The 25,026-nt window shown below is 35.6% G+C and overlaps 1 protein-coding gene across 1 annotated transcript in view; it reads left to right on the top strand.

Annotated features, from left to right (window-relative positions):
* The window catches only part of LOC145694511 (protein rhomboid-like), a 133,532-nt gene that overhangs the window by 79,925 nt on the left and 28,581 nt on the right, over positions 1-25,026 (top strand). Inside the window, exon 3 of the mRNA XM_081770822.1 lies at positions 17,636-17,736. Coding sequence (XP_081626948.1) covers positions 17,636-17,736 — 101 coding nt within the window. The remainder of the gene's footprint in view (positions 1-17,635; positions 17,737-25,026) is intronic.

Below are 25,026 nucleotides of genomic sequence, written 5' to 3'. Positions count from 1 at the left end.
TTTTTGGTTTTCAAGGACACGCTTTACCTCGAAGTTTATGAGGTTATATTGTCCACCAAAAAAAGAATAGATGACACGAACAAAAGCGCAACAAACAAAAATGTATTGCACGGAAGCACTTAGACAATACCTTTTATTTCAAGGCTTTAGAACAATTTAGTAGCATCGCTTGTCATGTAACGAGGACAGTTTATGCTTAATGTTTGGCAGAGTACGGCGTAATTACGTGGTATTTTGAGGGTCATATTGCTTGACTTAGTTTTTGAGTGTTCTTAAGTAAGTGCTTCTCACATTTTATTTTCTTACCAATGCGATAGCGTGTCTCACGAAATATATGTAGAGAAGACACTTTGTCAGTCGTCGAGACAAAACTTTTTCATAATATCTGGAGTGAAAAAGCAACCGATAGTGTTTCAAGGTGATTGATGACAAAGGGGAGAAGAAAAGTTAGTGAATGCGCACGCAAAGATATTCGGAGTGTAAGAGTGGTCAGTATCTCCTCCCCCCCCCCCCCGTTTCAATATGTAGATGAAATATAATATTTACATAAGCTACTTCGACGAAGAGAAAAATAGGATTTTTTTTTCTTCGTACGAAAGTGAAAGTATTTAATAATAAAAATATTTTTTTTTCGTATCAAGAAAGAAAGTGATATAAACTTTCCACTTTCGACATATGTACGTACTGTCACTGCTCGTAGCATAGGCATTTTGTTAGAAAAAAAAAATCATTAGCCCTGATGACTGGAAATTGACAAGCTTAGATCGTGAGATGCTGAAAGCAAGACATGTATCAATTCTGTGGACAATCAAGAGTTTCTCTCTCTCTCTATTTCATTGCGAAAAATATTTTCTTCTCGAATCCCTTTCATAAAATTTACAAACTTTTACATCTTTTGTTACAAATCGTGAAATATTACGGAACACAGAGACGTAAATAAGGCCCCCGCAGACCCTGCATTGCAGAGGGCCCCAAGCCATCAAGGAGCCCCAAATCGTGAAGTGGAACGTAGAGAAGGGGCACCACTCCACATTGTCCGCGGGGAGGCCCCCAAGCCTTTAGTTACGCCACTGACGGAACGGTATCTTGAGTAGAGATGGAAAGACCCAAGAAAAAGAAAAACAGCTTTTTCGTAAAAAGAAAAAAAAAAGATTTTCCTGCGACTTTTTTGCCTCTAAAATTTTTGAGCTTTTTAAAATATTTCAAGTTTAGTGCGAATATGATAGTACGTTCCACCTCGATTTTCCCATTATAATACTGAAAACCATTAAATCATTACTTTCTAAAAAGAAAAATCATGAAAAAATTCAAGAAACAAAGTAAATCGGTCATTCGATAGACAGAAAATATACAAAATCGGTGCATGCATTCTAGTTCCAAATAATTATTTATAGACCCATTCGATTAACGGTTAACAACAAAACTGTTTTACTATAAGATTCTTAATATCTGCATATAAGATACTTCTTCTGAAGGGTTGCAGTTGCTCAGTGGCAGAAAGCTCACCTCTTGTGCATAAGGACTCTGGTTTGATTCTAACTCATGCCAAATTGGGACTTGTGGTGGATAAACTTTGTGCATGCGCTTTCTTGCGGTTCTCCCGCTTTCATCGTTCCAAGCTTTGGTGTATACTCGTGCGATGTAAAACTAGACATTTATTTTTCCGTCCTTGTTTTTCTTTTAAAAAATCAGAAGAATAGTATCTATCGTATGTGATTGATGGAACTCATACGATCTCGACCAAAATTGGGATGGTGATAGAACTTCACGAACTTAGTATACACATGAAGTATTTTGGTATACAGACCTTCATTTAGTTATTGAGTTATTGACCATCGAATTTGGGGTTCGACTTAGTGAAATGTCATTGTCTGTGATATACTATCGACGATACTAATCCGATCTTGACTAAATTAGCTATGTTTGTAGATCTCATATATGATAAGTAAGTGTCTCATAAAGAATGCAACTTTTGAAATGCCCGCCATTTTTGTTCTAGTAAGTTGGCAACACTGAACGTTACGCTATTTTCATCTATTGTCTTTGAGGTTAGTAGTCACGGAGCTTCGAATAGCGCATGATCGTCATATGTTTTCTGTACGGGTAGGAATGGAGTGTTTTACGATGGAACAGCGTGTTGTCGTAGTGAATGTGATGAATGTTGTGGAGAAACAATTCGCAAACTCCGTGGAATGTTTGGTGACGTAATACACTGAATAAGTCGATTGCGATAAGATTGATTACTAAATTAATAATAATAATAAAAAAACGGTTTGGTTGTGGCATTAAACCCTTGGAGCATCCACGTATTAGCCATTCTGCTCCTAACTGTACAAAAAACAAATGACGATCATGCCAAGGATGTTACAAAATAAAGGATCTGCCCCTACAAGAAAATCGTGAAGCCATACGTCAGAGCTACGCCACACCTACTCTGACCACTCCGCGCCACTAAGATTGCAATATTTCGAGCCAACAATCATGGCGTAAGCGAGAACAGCCAATCAGTCGTGTCGGTTTAGATGATGCTCGGTTGTTTTTTTTTTTTTTTTTTTGGCTTCATTGAGTTCATATGATACGCATGGGCAGATCCTCTATTTTATAACATCCTTGGATCATGCGCTATGTGGCGTTCCGTGACTGTTAACTACAAAGACAACAGATGAAAGTCGTGTAATGTTCAGTGCTGCCAACTTACTAGAACAGAAATGGCGCGCATTTCAAAAGTTGCGAAGTTACTGACTGTCAAATTTGAAAATGAAATGAAATCCTTAAAGATTTACTTTTCAAGGTTATGCCAGCTAAGCGAAAGGAGACGGTGAAGATGAAAAATGAAGGCAGTGGTGGAGTGAATAAGGAGGGAGGAAACAGGAGAATCTCGAGGAAACCCACGCACGCGCTGTTTGTCAACCACAAAATCCACTTAGCGGAGCTGGGATCAAACCAGGGATCCCGCGCACCAGAGGTGAACGATCTAGCACTGAGTGAACGCGGCCCTTACAAATCAATGGCTGATTTTTTTTTTTCGGAAATACATACGGAAATTTATTAGTTACTTTCTTCGGAGCTTTTTTTTTTTTTTTCTGAAGTAAAATCTTTTTTATTCCATTAAATTTATATAAACTAACAATCGTGACTTTTTCACCAGTTCTACATTGGTAAACCTATTATAAAACTTGTACCTTTTTACGAAACTTTAATTCCGGCAGATTACGCGTTACGTGTTGAGATCCTGTCTTCCAATTCAAGAATAAAATCAATTCCAATAAGATTAGGGAAGCGACTTTGTTTATTTGTCATTCGTCCAGTTCTAGTTCAGTTCAGACAACATAATGATGTAACACCTCAGGGACAAGCGAAAGTGTGGTCTGAATCCTGTTTTGTTTTTTGTTTTTTAATTTTATTTCTTTGGTCATTCAGAGAAAGTTGCATGCACACGCGAAGGACGGTGCACGTATTTTCCCAGAATGCAATTTAATATCTTGATTTGACACGGAAGATAATTTAAAGAGGGGGAGGGGGAAATATAAGTTGTTTTCTTTATTGTACGTTATAACCTGGATCTGTATACTCTTATTGTAATTATACAAGTACAGTCTTAGTCAGTCCTACTAACAATGTCTCTGTATTTTTTTTTTCGAAATCGTGATCAAGGCAGAGTAGCGCACATATATTTCTTTTGTCTGAGAGAAAGGGGAAGATTCAGTCTAGTAAAAAAATATAAATTTAACTTGTAACAATATAATAATAGTTCACATATTCTTCTTCAGAAATCGCAGCGTAAGTGTCTTCGGCACGGGAGACCAGGGTTCGATTCTCAGCGGGAGCTCACGTAGTTCGGGTACCACGTTAAGAGCCGGACATACTAAAAATAATACAGAATTGACCATTTTTCTTTTACTTGTTTTTCATAAGTGAAAGGCGATAATGAAATAGAACTTACCACGATCATAGATAATGTTAGTATTTTACAACAGAAAATATGAACCTGAAGAATTTTCAGTGTTGCTCTCCATAGAAATTACAGTGTGGCCAGAATAACATTTTCCCCAAAAATCTAAGTTAAGGCAGCGTCTAGAAGAACGAACTCCACTACATTTGATTACGTATGATGTTTTATTGGAATCCTGTGAATATCTTTTTTAATTAATTGTTGCAGTAGCGTAGCCAGGATGTGTGTTTGGGGGGGGGCAAGTGCTGTTATAGGTACATATAGAAAAATTACAAACAAAAAAATATAAATATAAAAATATATAAAAAATCACGAACACCAAAGTACCAATGTACATTGTCGGACCTCTTTGGGGGGGGCCTCTGCCCCCCTTCCCTACGCCACTGAATTGTTGTATTTAGTTTGTAATAAACAAAATAGTTTTAACATACAATTATTAAAATTAAATAATAATGTTATTTAAAAAGTAGTTCAATGGATTCCAAAATAACATGATACGTAATCAAATATAGTTGAGTTTGTTCCTCTAGTCACTGCCTTAACTTAGATTTTAGGGGGAAATGTTATCCTGGCAACACTGTAATTTCTATGGATGGCAATACTGAAAATTATTCAGGTTCATATTTTCTGTTCTAGAATAATATTATCTATGGTTGTGGTAAGTTGAATTTCATTATCTCCTTTCACTTATGAAAACCAAGCAAAAGAAAAATCGTAAATTTTGAATTAATTTTATTATGTCAGTCTATTAAGTTGTAGATCCAAGTCTCATATAGCCTCATTACTAAAACTGACTCTAAACTCTAACCCATCTCTATTTTGAAATCTCTTCTTCACATATTGCTTCAAAAAATGCGGAATGTGATTTCTTGTTTTTTCCTTTTACAAACGTTCACTAAAGGATAATGATAAAGCTCAAAATTTGAAACTATTTCTATCATTGAAAAAAAAATAGTAATAAGTAGGGGAGCAAATACAATATCAAATTGTAGGACTCAAATCAGAATGTTCGGTTCCGCGGTAGATCTTTCACACCCTAAACGTTTAAGCTTTCTCGTCCACGAAAATTTAATTTAAGATATATATATATATATATAAATACTCAGTAATTATGCAGAAAAAAAAATTAGTATTGACATTATTTCGAGAACATTTTTCAAAATTAAAAAAAAAAAAAATTAGGTGCGGGTTTATTTTTTAATAAAACTGGATAATTTTTAAATATAGCCCCACAAATCTAATAGTCGAGTATGAAGATTGTGTATTTTTCTGATTTTCAAAATTAACGTTAGTTTTATTATTATTATTATTATTATTATTATTATTATTATTATTATTATTATTATTATTATTATTATTATTATTATTATTATTATTATTATTATTATTATTATTATATAGAATTAAAACTACCAGTCGTACCGTTCTTAGCGGGATTGTCTTTTTTCAGAAAAGTGATCAGTATCCCAAGAAAAATGCAAACGGGATGCTAAATGTCCCGTTTTTTTAAAAAAAAATTACTAATAGTTACGTACTGGAATTTTTGGAGTGGCCCTGCGTAGCGTAGTCGCTAACGCTCTCGCCTTCAGTGCGAGCGGTCCCGGGTTCGATTCCCGGTGGGGCCACTTTCAGGCCAGCCACCCTGAATGTTTTTCTGGATTTTCCTCATTCACACCAGGCAAATGCCGGGGTGGTACCTAACTTATAGGTTTCAGGCCGCTTCCTTCCTTCCCCAATCGTTTCTTCCTTCCCTTTCCCCGGATTGTGTGCTCGCCGAGGGACGTCATCCTTCAAAACGTGACGGGCTCCATGGCCTTAGATGCCGAAAGCTCAGAAATCTAAATTCTAATCCCTAATCCTGGAATTTTTGGAGCGAACCTCCTTTTTATTCGATTTAGACATTCGTTTATCCGAATATTCGGATTCCGAAATACCTGAACCACTCTCAACCAAATGTGACGTCATGATTTGAGAGCGTACGCTAAGTGTCGTAAGGAATCACCATGTTCCGATCGGTCCATATTATTGAGGAATAATCACCGAAAAATGGGATCCTCAGAAGCTTAACAAACACTTTGTGGGCGATTTCTCATTATTAAACAGTGGAAAATAGAATTTTCAGCATTAGAAATAGGAAGGAAGTCCCTTTCGTTTGATTCTACGAACACAATTTTTCAAATCCATTTATGGTTTTCGCTGATATACCAAATTCAATTATTTGCATGTCGTTTAATTGATGCACTAAAAAAAAATCTATGTATAATGAATAACCAATTAATTTCAGTCTTTTCTGTTATTATTATACCAACGTCTTGACGTCATTTAAAATACTTTTCTAAAAACATTTTATTGTTTTATATTGTGTTACAAACGCTAAATACATGAAACTGCGTTCGGACAGTAATACGGCAAATTATGGATGCGTTAAAATATTAAATAACACTTTTGATAAAGTGGATACATTCAAATATTTAGGATCAATATTAACAGACGAAAATCATATTCACGAAGAAATTAAATGTCGACTAAAAGCAGGGAATTCGTGTTACTGTTCGGTTCAAAATCTCTTGTCGTCCCGAATTCTATCGAGGAATTTGAAGCTTAAAATATATAAAACGATAATCATGCCTGTTGTTCTGTATGGTTGTGATATGTGGTCACTTACTCTGAGGGAAGAACATAGACTGAAAGTATTTGAGAACAACATCCTTAGACGAATATTCGGACCCAATTGGAACGGAAATGGGGAATGGTGGAAACTTCATAACAAGGAACTACATAATTTATATGGTCTACCCAACATTGTTAGGGTCGTCAAGACTAGGAGGCTTAGGTGGGCGGGTCATGTAGCTAGAATGGAAGAAAGTAGAAACGCTTTCAAAGTCTTGACTGGAAGACCCATCAGAAAACGACCATTAGGAAGACCTAGGCGCAGATGGGAGGATAATATTAAGATGGATCTCGCAGAGATAGGAATACAGAGTAGAAACTGGATGCAGTTAGCTAAGGATAGAAGTCAGTGGAGAGCTTTTTGTGAACGCGGTATTGAACCTCCGGGTTCCATAGGCCATAGAGTTATTAAAAAAAATTAATATAATTTTAATATAATATTTAATATAATTTTATATAGTTAGTTAGTTACAAACGTTCTTCATTTTCTGCAAGTATTAAAATCGTTTAATAAACACGTAACAGACGAGAGGCCAGCTTATTGTTTGGAAAGGCCCCCCATGGCTACACCCTTAACTAACTGTATCCACTTCTGCTCTCTTTTAAGCTATAGCTCCACATCTTGTATAGTTCCGGGCAGACGCTCACTCCGGAATCCGGCCCAATTTTTTGTTGGGAGGGATCCGAGCGTTGAGGAAGGGGGGGGGGGCAATACTACAAGCCACCACATCTATGTAGCATTTTAACAGATATTATTATGCACCCGGAAAGAGAAAATGGAATTGCACAATACTTCCACATATATTTTTAGAAAAAATGATAGAATTAGGTAGTTTTTATTAGAAAAAGATTTAGGATTTAGATTTCTGGGCTTTCGGCACCTAAGGCCATTTAGCCATTCTCGTTTTGAGGGATGACGTCCCTCGGCGAGCACACAATCCGGGGAAAGGGAAGGAAAAAAGGATGGGGCAAGGAAGGAAGCGGCCTGGGACCTATAAGTTAGGTACCATCCCGGCATTTGCCTCGGTGTGAATGAGGAAAACCCAGGAAAACCTCATTCAGGGTAGCTGGTCTGAAAAAGCGGTTAACACTTTTTCGACCGAGTGCCCCCACCGGGAATCGAACCCGGGACCGCTTATTAGAAAAAGAGTACAGATGAAGTGTGAGATCAACTTTTCATGCTAGATCAATCATTTCCCTGTTAAACCATTTTTATTGAGAGAGTGTACAAATGTATGTTAAGTTAGGAAGTTTTAGGGGGGGTCTGGTCCCGGTGGACCTCCTTCTCCGTGGGTGCGGCCCTTTGCTCAGTACTCAAAATGAACCTTACAACTTCAAGTCAACCAAAACCATCTTTGATCGATGAGTTGTGAAGTGATCATTGAACCAGATAGAAACGTGATAGTTAACGTGAAAGGCTACAAACATGAAGCGAAAGAAATTGAAATACCGTATATTTTATTCTTACTAAGTAACCTCAAATATAAACCTTGTTCCAAACTATTCCTAAACGTAGCGTTTTTTTTTTGTTTTTTTTAAAAAAATAGAAATTGTGGAAAGTAAGAAAAAACTATAAAACTCTCTTGATAAGTGGTATGAAATGAGTTCCACCATAGATATGGTTGGTTGAGTATGCGACAGACATCAACTTAAGCAATGCCTGGGATATCATTGAAGATCATCATTTTCGCACTACATTGCAAAAGTTGCTCCTTCATCTAGGTGGCGCCAAGGCTCCAGGTCATTTTCTGGTTGCTGCGATTAGATATATATGTCTCTATTTTTCTCTTCTACTTTTTTATCTTTTTTTAAAGAGTATGTAGATTTCAAGAGCACAGATTGTAAGGGAGATATGTTTATGACCTCGTTATGAACGGATCAAGATGAAAGAACTGGACAAACCAGGCTGGAGGGTTATTTGCATATGAAGAGCAACCCACTGATGCATCTAATGCAGAAATAATCATTGTTCAATTGATGTTACCCTCTCTTTCATAAGCTAATGTTCAAAGGAAAGTAGCTTTGTTGCTCAAATCTGGATTTTTTTACTTGTTACGGAGGATGTGAGATGGAGGATACTGATTTGCCGGAGAGACCCTTATCTACAATAACTAACAAGCAAGACTGATGCCATTTTGATACAGCACTAGGAACGACGTATCTACGTAGCTGGCTAGTTAAAGATATAAACTATCAGTGTGTGTTTGAACAAACTTTTTTTTTTTTTTAATACAAAGTGTTTCAGGCCTTTAGCATTAAGGTTTATGGACAAGTTAGAAAATTTATGATGAAGTAGCTTCAATTACCTGCTTCGGTGTGTTAAATTAAGAAAAAATAAGTAATATGTTCCATTAGTCTCTGACTTTTTACTATTAGTAAAGCGTTCTAATATCTGTCATTTTAGATCATTTTCATATATCTCCTCCCTCCCTTTCCTCAAGTTCTGGGGCTGAATTTGGATTTAAACGGCATCAGAAGTATCATGTAAGTGACCCCTGAAACTATGGATTCGACACTAATATTGGTCATTTTCGATCATTTTTATATATTTCACCATCCATCTGTCTTAAGTTGCACCGTCAAAATGAATTGATAAAAAAAAAAAAAAAAAAAAAAAAAAACAAACAAACAAACTCATCTATGTTAAAAATTTGATTGAAATCAATCGAATGGTTCAAGAGTTATTGAATCATAAATATAGTCACTTTTATTTTTATTTATATGGATTGTAGTATACATCTGTAAACGTAGCAGGGGCCACAAGCAAGGGCGGCGATCCGGGGGGGGGTCAAAGCTTATGTAGGGGTATCGGGTTATTTCCGCAAGTACGTTTTCCTCAAGTCCAGAAAATGTGGGACATTTCCTCAAGTGCCTTATCTTGATATTGATCATGAACTAGAAATCCAAGATAGAGATACAAATCTTGGCCAACAGCCAGAATGGGGGGATATGATTTCTATGCGTGATAAAATAAATACAATATTGCCACTGGTTAGATAAAATTTTACTATTAAATTTTAAGAATGAAGGTCTTTTATATCAAAGGACATCTGAATATTCCTAAACTATATAGACTACACAAGCTTTCAATTTAGAATTCAATCATAGCAGTTTCCACGTTTTCTGTATCCCATTTGAATTACGAAGGCAAAACCCTGCATCTGAACCATTCAAAACAAAAGGTTTCTTTAAATACTCAATAAATAATTACAGACGATATTGTTTTAAATAAATTGTCCTATACGCATGATTGCCTCAGTAAATCATATTAGTTTCTTGGATTGTGTATAACATAATTCGAAACAGCTGTATTGAAGAAAACTATAGTAAATTCTCCAGTATTGAAAACAAAACAATATGGTAATACACAGTGGTCGAGGTGAGACGATATACGGTGGTATGCCATACCGCCTCTGGTTTTTCAGTAATGAGGACATACCGTCTCTGGTTTTTTAGTGATCAAGACAATATTTAAATAACCAGAGGTATGTTGAGTCAAAATCATAATAAAACATACCACCTCATATACATACCTCTTTTTTTTTTCCACTTCGAACACTGGTAATACAGATCTCGACAAAACTGAGTCACACTATTATTTTTAAAAACATTTATCACTGTTTTGACCAAATAATGTACATGCATAACAAGGTCTTTTGGTCTAGTTGACAATGAGATACAGGATAGATTTCCTGTAAATAAAACCCTAGGATTGCTACCCATAAATTATTTATTATTATATGTTTAATAATAATGTTATGACTTCACAAATTTATCGTGTTATGCTTAGCACCTAAATATACCATATCAAAACTCTTCTATTTCTTAGTGCTTTCCATGTTGTAGATTAGTGCTATTTAACCGGGGGTACGCGTACCCCTAGGGATACGCGAAGATGTTTCTGGGGGTACGTAATGCTGCCTCTGGGGGTCTGCTGGAAATGTCCGTTGACAGTTCACTGAAAATGAAATTGGATAACTTGTCAATTTGTGACTTTTGTATTTATGCTCGAAAAGAGTAAAATGAAATTAGTGACAGTGCTATTTCACAACTTCTTCCATTCCATCAACATATTTGTGTGAACAGTGTTTCTCTGCATTAACATCAATAAAGACGAAACACAGAAATTGCTTGAATCCAGAATCAGCTCTGATTCTCGCACTCACGAAGATTGACCAAGGATAGAGGAGTTGGCGTTCCGGAAACAAGCTCAGTCATCTCATTAACAGGTTAGGTCTAAAGTTACTTTTAGTTTTTGAATTTTTAACATTGTCTTCAGTGTACGAATTATCAGGGAGGATGAGGTGAAAATCCTCCTCAGTACAACTGGATGTCCCCTATATATTTTTAAATTTCTCATGTTATTTTTTTCGGATGTGCACTTATCCCCCTATAAATAGTGTTTTGATTGGCCCACAGATTGTCATTTTGTTGGGTCTTTCTTTGTCCCCCTTTTTAATCAACAAAACGTGTATTAAGTTTAATAAGTTGATTTTGATTTAATTTCTTTTAAACAGCTTCTGGAGTACACAATTGAATGGCGAATTGTGTCTAGGGGTACCCGAGAAACAAGATTGAATAGCGTTTTGGATCACTATGTTCTATACAGCATAATAATGCCTTTTGCTTATTTTAGATTTATTTAAAAATGTAGAATATCATCAATTCTACGTCGAATGGCTTTTAAAAGGAAACTGTTAATCTCATTAGGATTTGTCGTGTTTTCAAATGATAAAAATAAATTTAAATAAATAGGTATTATGGAACTTTTGGGGTACGACACAACTGTAAGTTCAAATCACTGAAGACATAATCGATTTTAATAATAAAAATAATGTTTCTTCTAAGTGCAAGGTTTTAAGCGCTCAAGGAAACTTATTTACTTTCAGTTCAAGATACAACCGGGAAGTCTTTTCACTTTGACAGATTAACAAGTAAAAGAAAATTTGGTGAAAAACCAGCCAGAAAGGTATCATCGTGTTAAGACTGAGAAAATTAGCCTGCCTAATCAGGATATACAGACTTGAAATTTGAAGCCAAGATCTCACGATTGAAAAGAGCAGCTCAAACTGTTTGCCTCACACTCTTTCAACTTGATCTTATACAGAACTACTAGTAAGCTTACGTGTCAACAGAAAGTTTGACCAATGAACTAAAGTTTGAATTAAAATAGATCATTTTCTTCAAAAGTGATAATAATATCTAATTTATTCAACAAATATTGGAGAAACATGGTTCCAACAGTGTCAACAGAAACTCGACAATTGATTAATGTAACTTCTCATTGTCCGTGTGACTTGTTCCATATCACAATACTTTACCCAGCACCTTTAGATTTAAGGGATTTAAAGAATAAATCCGTGTAGGGGATACGGCTGTTTCGGTTTAGGATGTTTCGGTGTAGGACGTTTTGGTGCAGGGCGTTTCGGTGTACGGATGTCTCGGTGTAAGGACGTTTAGGTGTGAGGATGGTTCGGTGTAAAAGTTCCAATGTTTACACCGAAACGTCCACTCTTCAAAATGAAAATTATTCGTTAGAGAGAAATAAATTTATGAAGTAGAAAATATACATTAATAAATAAAATAAAAATTAAATGCTGCTGTAATTGGCAGGGGTTACTTATTTATAGTGTCCCCTCGCTTCACTCTGTGAGAACTTCTTATATCCTCAAATGTTATAATTATGAATTGATTGGGAAAACGTTTTACAGTAATGATATATAGTAAAAAAGTGTGTGATGCATAAACATTGTGTACACCACACACACCTTATTACGACAATAACTGTGAACAAATCGCAAAATGCTGCACAATCTTTGAAAGGAAATTTTCAAACACATGTGGTTCTTCTTCCAAATAACCGCTTTTATATCATGTATACCCAATAAGATTAGCAACTCTGGGAGAAGAAAACTGATTATTAATCAGTGATGGGATCTTAATTATATTATTACGAAGATGTAAATTCATGTTATAGTTGTAGAGAAGGACAGTGTCAGAAAAATGTCAAGAAAATTTTTAACGGCCTAAAGAACACAACAAGAGGCTGAATCCTACCAGTTGTTCCTGCAGAAATGGTTTCTACTATGAGTTACTCTTTTGTTCGTAAAGTAGGTTCAAAATTGATGAATTGTGACCACTCCACGAAGCTAATAACAAAATGGACTTTGCATTAGACGCTTAAAGAAAAATCTCTTGGAACCATGATCTCACAAGACTTGATGTTAATTTTTCCAGATTTGATGCTTTCACAAGGATATTTTCAAATTTTAAGAAGTTCTGTTGGACATCAAATGTTCCTTGTTTTCCTACAAAACAATTAACAGTGGTGATAACAAAACACTATTTGCAGAAATTAAAGGCTGTATGATGTAGCTACGAGTCACAGAATTTACTGACTGTGCCACACTTTCTACTGTTTGTGTTCCTGAAAACACTAGAGTACGTCCCGTCTGCATTTCCAAATTAAACGTATTAATCAGAGTTATAAATATTTTCTTTTCCAATAACATGTGTTGCTTCACATTCTCGTCAAATGCATTGGCACTGGCTTCTAACTTTTTTAGCTATAGATTTAATCAAACGTCCTGTTAAAATAAGTACAAAAGGGGTTTCAAATCAGTCTGCACCTTCACTCAGTAGTCCCCTGCCAATTATAATTGTTCTTGGCTAACTGCAGAACATTTCAATCAGAAGACTATTTTTAATTGTAATCATCATATTGGATTCGCCAATTTGAATTTTGTAATTTTAACGTCAGGTTCTGAATCACCTGTCCTAAAACCTCCTTGACAGTAATCTGGTCGTATCATTTAATCTTCTATTTTAATGATTGCTTTCTGTTTATGCTTGGAGGCCACCTCTAACGTTCAAAGAGTGGTTTCTATCCTTAAACCCGCACCATTGCCAAAAATAAAATTTAAAAAAAAGTGACGGTTATTTTTTGATATTCTACAAGTATGCAAAGTTTCATTCAAATCAGTAAATTACACTTCCGTAAGTCTCCTTGTTAGTGTTGTTCAAATGGAACAAATAAGTTAATTGGCGGACATGAAGTCAGAACAACGAAAAAATACGCCGATGTTACGAAGAGACTGAGCAACGTTTGCGAAAATTACAAATCTGATGATGTATACAGTCTTAAAAGGAATTGAGTACAATTTTAGATTCTGAGTTGAGTGATTCTATGCAATTTTAATTTTTTCAACAAAACTCCTTTGAGGTATTATTCAGTTTGTTATTACTGTATTTCAGGAACTTTGTGCAATATATTTATTTCTATTTAGAAATGATGCTGAATACTTTGGAGTAAATTTGATTTTTGAATTAGATTTGATTATTATTCTATAAAACTCGCCTATGGACACGTCTGAATCGAAATTATTTTTACGAGTGGATTGGTGTTGTATTATCATCCTGTCTCAGTAACAATGAGACTCAATAATAATGTTAATCAGCTTACACTATTGCAGAGTGGCTACACTATGACACTTCATGACTGTTCATTACAAGCATATGATTATAATGCAATCAAGTATTAGGCTATACACCGAAACGTCCTTTACAGCCAAGCGTCCTTACACCGAAACGTCCTTACACCGTAACGTCCGTACACCGAAACATCCTAGACCCATCCGTGTAGTGATTCTGCCTTGAGATTTGTTTCTAAAGAACAGTTCAATGAATTCATTGTAAAACAGACATATCATACTCTGCAGATATACACGGTGTACCTTACGTTCATTTTCAGTTGGATTAATATTATTAAAAAAAGTAACATTATATGCAATTTTGTTCGATAAAGTATGATTTTATTTGACACCCTGCAACCCTAGTTATCAGCAACAGCTCAAATAGCCAGCAGCGAAGTATCACCTCTCTTCTTTCTTGTATTAGTTAGGTTAATGATCATCAGATTAAGAAGAAAGATAAGCACTTGAGGAAATGACACCTTTCTGGAAAGTTGGGGAAATAGACAGTTGAGGAAATAACCCTATTTCTATGTAGGACCCCTATTGTATTTATGAATATGCAATATTTTGCATAATTTGAATGCAATTCGTCTTAAAATCTTTATATATACATATATCTTCTGCATCTGAATGCCCCCGCCCCCCAATTTACAGAGAAATCGGCGCCCTTGGCGACAAGAGGTCGGTGTCATATCGTCATTAAAATTTTAGGGTGAGAAGCAAAAGTAGTTGTATGATTGAAATCAGACCCTCAGCCGCCGACGTAGTGGCTAGCGCTTATGCTTTTGGATGCACGGGTCCCGGGTTAGATTCCCGGTAAATACATTAAAATCTGAACGCATTACAGTATTCAATTTAAACTCCTAAGTGAGAGGCGTGGTAGCTCACTGGTAGAGCGCTTACCTCTGCTGCGTAGGGTTCCTGGTTCTATCCCCGGCCAAGTAAGTTTGTGATGGTCACATCATGTCCGTGGGGTTTCACAGGTACTCTCGTTTCCTTCCACATTCTCATTCCACCAATTCTTCCGTGATCATCCACTTGCCTTAATCATTCGTCTCCCGGAGAATAAAGGGCATAATTGTGGAGCGTTAAGAGTCTTCATCCCGGCGAAATTAAAATACCGCTAATTTTACAGTAATTATGTGATATCTTCAAATAGATAAAAGATAATCGAAATGTAGAATAAGAGCGCCCTAGACAATATTATTTTACATGAGAAACCGTTATCACGACTCACTTATCTGCTTTCGATTTCGAGCCATTTTGAAAATCGGCATTTATTTTCGCGTTTCTAAACAGCTGAAAACGGAAAGCCACTAGGTGACTTGTGATAACGGTATCTCACGCAAAATAATATTGTCTAGGGCGCTCTTGTTCCATATTTCAATTATATTTTATCTATTTGAAGATATCACATAATTACTGTAAAATTAGCGGTATTTTAATTTCGCCGGGATGAAGACTCTTAAGCTGAAACAAAGATTTAAACTGTAGACCTACGTCTTATTATGTCTCGTTGCTCAAAAGGGACGCTGAAACTTCACCAAAGAAACAAACGTTAAAAACAGTAAGCAATATTTGTCAGTTATATGTAGAGTTTAAAAGAACACTTAATTAACACGAATTAACGAAGTGTATAGCAGGGAGAAATATGAAACCGTCTAAGAGAGATAATGTCAGAATAACTGAAGGATTCATCATGACCGAAAGGGACGGTGGTCACTTTTGGATATAGTATAATCATCATAATCGTCATCAGTGGCGTATTTAAGATTTTGTTTCGGGAGGGGCTTTGGTAACTTTCGGGGGGGGGGCTTTGCCTGCAAATGTGAAAATTCTACAAGATATTTCATATAGTTTACTATAGTAAGTAAGATTTCGGGGGGGGGCTTAAGCCCGGAAGCCCTCCCCCTAAATACGCCACTGATCGTCATCATCATAGATATTCTACTATTATTGTCACATGTGATAAGCTTCCATACTCCACGGTCTTCTGCTAACCTCTTCGTCTTTACGTGCGATTTTTCTGTTTTAATATCGTCCATTAATTGTAGTTTCCTTCGCTTCCTCCTTTTCTTTCCTGCCTCTATATCCTCTAACACGCCCCTCATGATACAGTTCCTTCGTAGCCAATGTCCCAACTAGTACCGATATCTTCTTTTACCCCCTACCATTTCTATCCACTCGACCCAGCTGATTTTCACCATTCTTCTTCACACCCACATTTCGAAAGCTTCCATTCGTTTCTAATAACTTTTGAGTATAGTACGGTAGATTAAAAATATTTCTTATCTTTGCTCCCTCTCTCTCTCTCTCTCTCTCTCTCTCTCTCTCTCTCTCTCTATATATATATATATATATATATATATATATATATATATATATATATATATATATATATATATATAATATATATATCTTTTGTCTGCGAAGGCGGTGGCAGGGTCCTAAAATCCAGCTTATTTTCAAAATGAAGGAGAGATAATGTGGTGGGTAACGGCGTACATAATGAGGGTTGATCTTACATGGCGGTCTATGCACGTAGCAACCACATAGAACCAAGCGTTAATAATAGCTCTCATCCTTCATAACCTAGATGTTGCATAAGAACGCAAGACACAATAGCTCAACTCAGCTAAATACGCTCAAACCTTAACTTTATTGGTCCATAACTCTGTAATCGAAGATCCACCACTCGGTAATCATAGATCCGTAGCTCGGTAATTAAAGGTCCATAACTCGGTAATCAAAGGTCCGTAACTCGGTAATTAAAGGTCCATAACTCGGTAATCAAAGGTCCATAACTCGGTTATCAAAGGTCCATAACTCGGTTATCAATGGTCCGTAACTCGGTAATTAAAGGTCTATAACTTGGTAATCAAATTTTCATAACTCGGTAATCAAAAGCCTATAACTGAGTAAGCAAAGCTCCATAACTCGGTAATCAAAATTTGCAAAATATTTCAAATATCAACTAAGCAAGATAAAGTCTACCTCCATACCAAGTCGGTCAAAACCAGTTTAATTCTAGCTATATACCGCGCACGATATATGTACCTACTTTCCTTGTAATTAATTAAAAGTAACAAGCAGAAAAAACAAATGGAAAACAAACAGAAAAAGGAACGTAAAAAGTTAACTCTTTAACTCCCTTAAAGCCATTATTATTCTAAAACAGTTCTAGAAAAGTCCTATATTAGGCAAAATCCTACAAGTATGCGTGAGATTCAAATCACATATACAGGTACTTCCGTTGGGAATCGAGCTCGAGTATCTCACACCAAGACAAGAATGATAACCACTTGGCTATATGCTTCGGAACGAATAGTAGAATATATTTGCTTTGCTAAGTAGAAAATTTTTTTATTCTTAGTAATGTTCCCCCTATAAACATATATATTGATATCAATAAATTCATAGATATTGTGTTTCGAATCTGGTGCATAAAAGATGATTATGAGATGCTTTATTTGCATTTATGTTGTTTGTATATTTGATTCAACTTAAATTAACAAGCTTGTATATTTACCTTATCTTTCAGGATCGCTAGGAACATCCGTGTTGGACCCAGAGTTGTATATGGTTGGTGCATCAGGAGGCGTGTATGCGTTACTTATTTCTCAATTAGCTAATATTCTTCTGGTAAGATTACAATCATTATTTTTCCTTTTATATATATAACAGTTATACCGTGTATTTGGTTAACAATATATGGTGTAACTATTTGCATGTACGTATAGTCGTTGCGGTCAAAACGTCGAGAGTCAGCAAGCTTTGGTAAATACACTAAGGTAATGTGGGAGGAAACAATTACTACATATATATTTCTGTAGAAAATTGTATGGCACTTATCACAATTGTTTTTACATGCATATTTTAGGATACAAATTCACAAAACAAAGTTTCTCGTACGCTAGTAAACGTAAGATAAAATAAATAAATAAATAAATAAATAAACACACCAAAAAGTAATTTAAAAAACTCGCTTAGTACAAAAGACGTACGTAGGCTTTTTTTTCTTGGTGTATTTCTTTTCTATCTCACGTTTACTGGTGTACAAGAAACTTTGTTGTGTGAATTTTTATTCTAAACTGTGCTTGTAATAAACATTATGACAAAAAAAAAGTAGATAAGAAACTTCACATGAAAGAAAATCGGAAGCGAAAAAAAAACCGCATGCGGCTACAAATTCGCAAGTGTGAAAGGGCTTTAAAGAAGATGTGCGTTTTGTTTCACATTGTAAAGCTTCGATATAGTTTCAAACTATTTGAATTCAGTACTGAAACCAGAAGTAATAGATTCGGTTGCAGTAGAGAAATGACGTCAGAGATGGAACCTGTCTATGTAGCACTGAATCCATACCAATAAACTTCTCGTTACCTGCGACTGCTTTTTCTAACCATGGCGATCAATGTTGAAACCGGAAATCATAGGTTTGTTCCTGTTTGAATTGAAAATAAAATTCGAAATTAAACATTTTTTAAAAAATATGAACCCATATCGTAAAGCTATTTCTTGCTATCTATTACCGGTTTTACTCTATGGAAATCGATATTGAAACCGGAAGAAATAATATATTTCTACCATTTCCGGTTTTAATGGCAACAGAAAGTGTCGAGATAGAATCGATTTTTCTTTGGACTCTGTCGAATTCAAACTGAATCGATTCTAAAGGTAAAAATGAACGTTTCTCGCTATATATTACCGTTTTTGTTCGATAGTTTAATAATATCGAAACTGGAAAGATTGAGTTCTACAATTTCCAGTTTGAATACAAGGTTAATGGACAAGATAGAACATACTGTTGAGACGCTGAATCGATTGCAAAAACAATTTATCGCTGTATCTTACCATTTCTGCTTAAAAATGGTTTCTCGCTGTATTTTACCGTCTTTGCTCAATAAGCGTTTCTCACTATATCTTACCGTTTTTGCTGAGAAACCGTTTAACACTGTATCTTATTGTTTTTGCTGAATAATCGTTTCTCGTTATATCTTACCATTTTTGGTAAGAAACCGTTTATCACTGTATCATACCATTTTTGCTCAAAAACCGTTTTTCACTGTATCTTACCGTTTTTGCTCAATATCCGTTTCTCATTGTATCTTACCAATTTTGCTCAAAGTCTGTTTTCTCACTGTATCTTACCGATTTTGCTCAATAACCGTTTCTCGCTGTATCTTAACCGTTTTTGCTATGATATCTGTCGGCAAGCGGGCATAGATATCTATTCTATAAGAATTCCAATATTTATGCATAGAATAGGTTGAAAGTCTAATAATATGGTAACAAGGAAGAAGCACACACACAAAAAATAAAACATGAGGAAGTCATTATCTTTAACAAGTTAGTATGAGCTAGAATCGAACTAGACCTGTTTGCATCGAGATGAGAGTATTTTATTCGTGATTAAGTTAACTCTATTTTTTATTTAGGTTGCTAGTTCGTACATCATTGTCTTTAGGATGAAGAAGAGAGTACACGCCTTTTGCATGGGAGATTCGGGTTCGATTCCCGGCGGAAGTGTAAGTGGTTCGGATTCCTCGTTAAGCTGCAGGTCCACGTCTCATATAGCCTCGCTACTGAAAGGGACGCTAAACTCAAATAAAAAAAATAAAAGTATGAAAAAGGCTTTCATATGAGATCATATGCATTTGTCATGTTTCGTACATTCTAGAGAAATTTAAAATTAACCAGTTGAGAATGCGCCAAGAGTATTGCCAGAACGAACTTTAAAAAAGAATTATTTTTTTCTTATTAACTTCTACAGGTTTTATACCAATTGTTCTATGTACTTTATTATTACATTCATTAAACAATTTTTATAATATAGCTATCCATTTATAATTTCTTTGAGTACTAAATTTTTCCTACATGTTTTGATTAAGAGTTCTGTAAAAGCATTCTATTATATGTTGTTTTACGAAGATTCATGCTCAAAATGGAGAGATCAAAATTGAAAAATTTGCAAAATATCATCTCTCTATGACTTATGGTTCCCGAGATATGGTTCCTTAAGAGTCTTCATCCCGGCGAAATTAAAATACCGCTAATTTTACAGTAATTATGTGATATCTTCAAATAGATAAAAGATAATTGAAATATGGAACAAGAGCGCCCTAGACAATGTTATTTTGCGTGAGGTACCGTTATCACAAGTCACCTAGTGGCTTTCCGTTTTCAGCTGTTTAGAAACGCGAAAATAAATGCCGATTTTCAAAATGGCTCAAAATTGAAAGCAGATAAGTGAATCGTGATTACGTTTTCTCATGTAAAATAATATTGTCAAGGGCGCTCTTGTTCCATATTTCGATTATCTTTTATCTATTTGAAGATATCACATAATTACTGTAAAATTAGCGGTACTTTAATTTCGTCGGGATGAAGACTCTTAAATCGCCGGAAATCGGAACTGTTTTGGCCAATATCTCGGGAACGGTAAGAGTGACACGAAAAAATTCTATGACTTCTGTGAGATAGTTTTTGATGCTCTAAGGAATAGAGGACTCAAAATTGAAGAATTCGTAAATGATAGACACACAAACACACACACACACGACCATAGAGAATTCGGTAACGAAATTCGTTAAAAAAAAATCCCATAATTTTCCTGACAAAGATGTTGGAAAGCAAACATTTAAAAAAAAAAACATTTTAATAATAGAGAGAGTATTCACTCATTTATTTTTTTTAAATACAAAACCCCTTCTTCCTGTCTGGTGCTCTGAAATCTGCTGAGAAAAGTTATTGATAATGTCTGGAAACGTTAAGCCGTATGGTATTAAGTTAGACTATTTCTGTTTAGAGAACAAACATACGCTTTAAGCACAATGAATATTTTAATGTCACTTTTCTGCAGAGAAGGAAGAATGCAAATGGTAAAGAGGAAGAGGGGGCTGGATAGAAGAAAAGTTAATTTTGGAAATTGTCTTTTTGTGTCAGGAGCATTAGATATGGTTTTTCTTTCAAATCTTTGAAAAAAATGGAAAAATATTCGAAAAAGTCTTATCGCAGTTCTATTTTTAAGGTTTAATACTGCAAATATTATTTGCGTTGAGCAATAGAAGTCAAAAGATGAGAACGTATAACCAATTGATAAATCTAATTCAGCTGAACAAAATGATAAATGATTAAGTGTAAATTTTCATGTGTAGTTTATGAGAAAAATGTTTTTTTAATATATAAACCAAGAGATTTTCATTTTTTTTAACGCAGTGACACACACACATTTCTAATACTGCCACGCATTACTTGTAAGTTAAGGCACATAAAAATCATTACCGTATACATAACATTATGTGAAGTATTTCTAATAAATTTGTCTTTCCATATTTGCCACATATAACCCAGATGAACAACTGTTTGGACAGCGATGTACAGGCTTCAAATAATTTTTAGAATTGTCGTGCAGATGGGATTAGTATAAACTATTAATGGCCACTAATTGGAGCTAGGAACAAAACGTGTATATATTTATTCTGGAAATCTGTATTATTCGAATATACTTTAAGGCATGGTTTAAAAATTTAAAGTTGTAATAGTTTCACTAATTGGGAAGTGTAAATAGTGTCACGTTGGTGCCACTTGTTCGAAAATTCTATCAAATTCGTGTAGTGTACAAATTTTGTCCAAATAACACTATGCTTGTGGGTTATTTGCAGTGGCGTATCGTGACACGTGCTGGGTTAGTACTTTCAATATTCCACATAAGTAAAACATTAGGATGAAAGAAATTAACCGTATGAACAGATCTTATACATAATAAATAGTACCCAATAATAACAAATGGTTCATTTTATTTGCATATCTAATACATTCTACTGTTCTGGGTGGCAAACCTTTCTACAACTTTGTTTTCTAAGCCTAATATATTCTTTTCTGTTTTTCTGTATTAATAGTATAGCCAATGCACTGAGAGTATTTTGAGTTAGGCATTTCTTTAAATGATTCCCTTTAATGCAGTAAACAATCTTCCGGTTTCTGGAGTGTATTTCGAATAGTTACTATGATTTTCAAGAGCTTTGTTGTATGCTGGAAGGTTCAGAAAACCCCAACATTTTTCTATGGATTCATTATCAATTTCATAACGGTGCACTAATACCATATCTGCATTTGGCTCGAAACATCCGTTGTCTCGTATGGTTGGATTGCAAGAAATGTTTTTTGGTTTTGTCTGCAATATGTTCATGGCAAACATGCAATAAGTTATTATATAAGGTTTGTAGCAGGCCGGCTGTAGGATTCTTAAGGTTAATTCACATAGTACCTAGTGTACAGTTCTCTTGCCGTGTCCTAGTCCACAAAGTTTCTTTTCAGATTTTGACATTGAAAATTCATTGAGTTTTATTTTTTAATTTACAAATGGTGTTGTCGTACTTGTGTCATTCTCATACCGTGCCCCGACAGGCTACTTAGAAGAGACACCAGCCCGGTCGTGGCTCATCGGCCGCCTTCGGCTTTCTTCGGAGCAAACGAAGCGACACGATGTTGACCAGAACCAAGGAAAATGGAGTAGAAAGCAGTAACGGCACGTCATGGAATGTGTGAATGTTCGCGGCTATGGCAAGGGCGAAGCATGGCAGGGAAATAGTACGGGCACGGCACACTATGTACGAATTAGCCGTTACTTATTCCGGCACTCACGCACAAGTGTAGTAAGAGCCAAAGTTCTTCTTTACAAAATGGTTAGCAAAAGACTCTGCAAACGTAACTGTAATTCGAGCGGCAAAGTCAAAATCAGAAACAGAACTTAGTTGCTACAGTTACTACAGGAAGTCAACTACAAGCACGAAACACTGTACCGTAATATGTTCAAATTTTAATGCTGTACCACCGGGAATTGAACCCAAAACCACATATACCAAAGGCACGCTCTCTAACCGCTTCACGAGCGGAGAGGACCGGATGGATAATGAGTCAATAATTTTAAAATAATTGTTGAAATGAAAAGTTAGAGTAAACTCACTGACACGATGTTGTCCACTACAAATTCTCATGAGTTGGGAGGAAATCATGGACCTCTCGCACCAGAGATGAGCGCTGTATCAGTGAGTAACTATGTCCTGGAATCAAACCCGAGACCGTCTACAGCAAACCGGCATGAAAGACACTCCTCAACTTCTAGTCTTCGATAACCTCTTGGTGCTGCCTTCTTAAGAGTGGATGAATATAGATAAAATAACATCTAAATTACCATCGTTCGAGCTTTCCTCAAGGGTATCGAACTCGAGACCCCCATAGTTTAAGTAACCTAGCCATAGATTAGTTGTAATGAGTAATAATTAACCATATTTACTTCCTGGAAGCATGGGATGCTCCCAATAAAAGCCACCATCATAGCATCTGATGATAGTTAATTTTTTTTAATTTTCGAGAGCAAAGAGTTCTTCGTTGGAAGTGTCTCTCTTGATGACGCAGATAAACCCCGTCACGCACACACACACATTGTCGCTCTTTCTGTCTGGAGAGACATTAGACAGGCAACGACCTGGGTCACGAAGTCAAATAGCTTGATAAAGGTTAATTACAACCAGAGTTTCGGCCTTTCTGTTGGTTTTTCAATGTATTATCATGTACGCTGCTCTTACGGATAACACGTAAACATAATACATCAATTTATATGTACTTTTAGATAATTGACCTTCCCGACATGTCACTAAGGAAAATTTTGTGCAAACTTTTCCAAGTACTTTACCGTATTATTTCTGCTTAATATTTGAGCCAAAGAGGAAAGGATTCAAAAACTCAGGATAATGCCTCTCAGCTTAATCAGAAATAAGAGATTTCGGTAAGTTTCGCTACAAACGCGATTGGTTTTGGTTAGGGTGTCATTCCTAGTTCTACTCTTGCAAGTTTTGTGAGATTAACATGGAACTCATATCTCAGATAAACTTGCTTTTCTTGCGTGTGAAGTACTCTTACGTTGAAATAATAAACTAACTGTATGGCCTATGGAACCCAGAGATTGAATGGCGCGTTCACAAAAGTTTTCCATTAACTTCTGTCCGTAGCCATTTGGATCGAGTTTCTACTTTGTATTCCTATTTCTGCGAGATCCATCTTAGAATTGTCCTCCCATCTACGCCTAGGTCTTCCTAATGGTCGTTTTCCGATGGGTCTTCCAGTCAAGAAAGCGTTTCTACTTTCTTCCATTCTAGCTACATGACCTGCCCACCTAAGCTTCCTAGACTTGACGACCCTAACAATGTTGGGTAAACCGTATAAATTATGTAGTTCCTTGTTATGAAGTTTCCGCCATTCCCCATTCCCGTTCCTCTTGGGTCCGAATATTCGTCTAAGGATGTTGTTCTCAAATACTTTCAGTCTATGTTCTTCCCTCAGAGTAAGTGACCATATATCACAACCATACAGAACAACAGGCATGATTATCGTTTTATATATTTTAAGCTTCAAATTCGACAGAATTCGCGACGACAAAAGATTTTGAACTGAATAATAATACGAATTCTCTGCTTTTAGTCGACATTTAATTTCTTCGTGAATATGGTTTTGGTCTGTTAATATTGATCCTAGACATTTGAAAGTATCCACTTTATCAAAAGTATTATTTAATATTTTAACGCATCCATAATTTACCGTATTCCGGTCCCGACGCACTTCCATGTATTTAGTTTTCTTTGCATTTACTTCTAAACCCATGTCCCTACAAACGTTTAATAAGATCTCTGCATTTCTTTCTATTGTTCTCCTATCATCCCCTATTAAAATTTACATAATCAGAATATGCCATAACTTGATGAATACCGTTCAAGTCTAGGCCCTGTTTGCTGTCTTTGATTTTCCTTATAGCATGATGGAGAACAAAGTTGAATAATAATTGCGAGAACGCATCTCCTTGTTTCAGGCCATTCTCGACGTGAAAGCTCTTGGAGATAAATTTTCCTACTCGAACTTTATGGGATTGATTTAAAT

The sequence above is a fragment of the Thermobia domestica genome, chromosome 9 (genome assembly GCF_964235325.1).
Source record: "Thermobia domestica chromosome 9, izTheDome1.hap1.1, whole genome shotgun sequence".
Classification (NCBI taxonomy): Eukaryota; Metazoa; Arthropoda; class Insecta; order Zygentoma; family Lepismatidae; genus Thermobia; species Thermobia domestica.
This window is presented reverse-complemented; position numbering and strand designations above follow the sequence as displayed.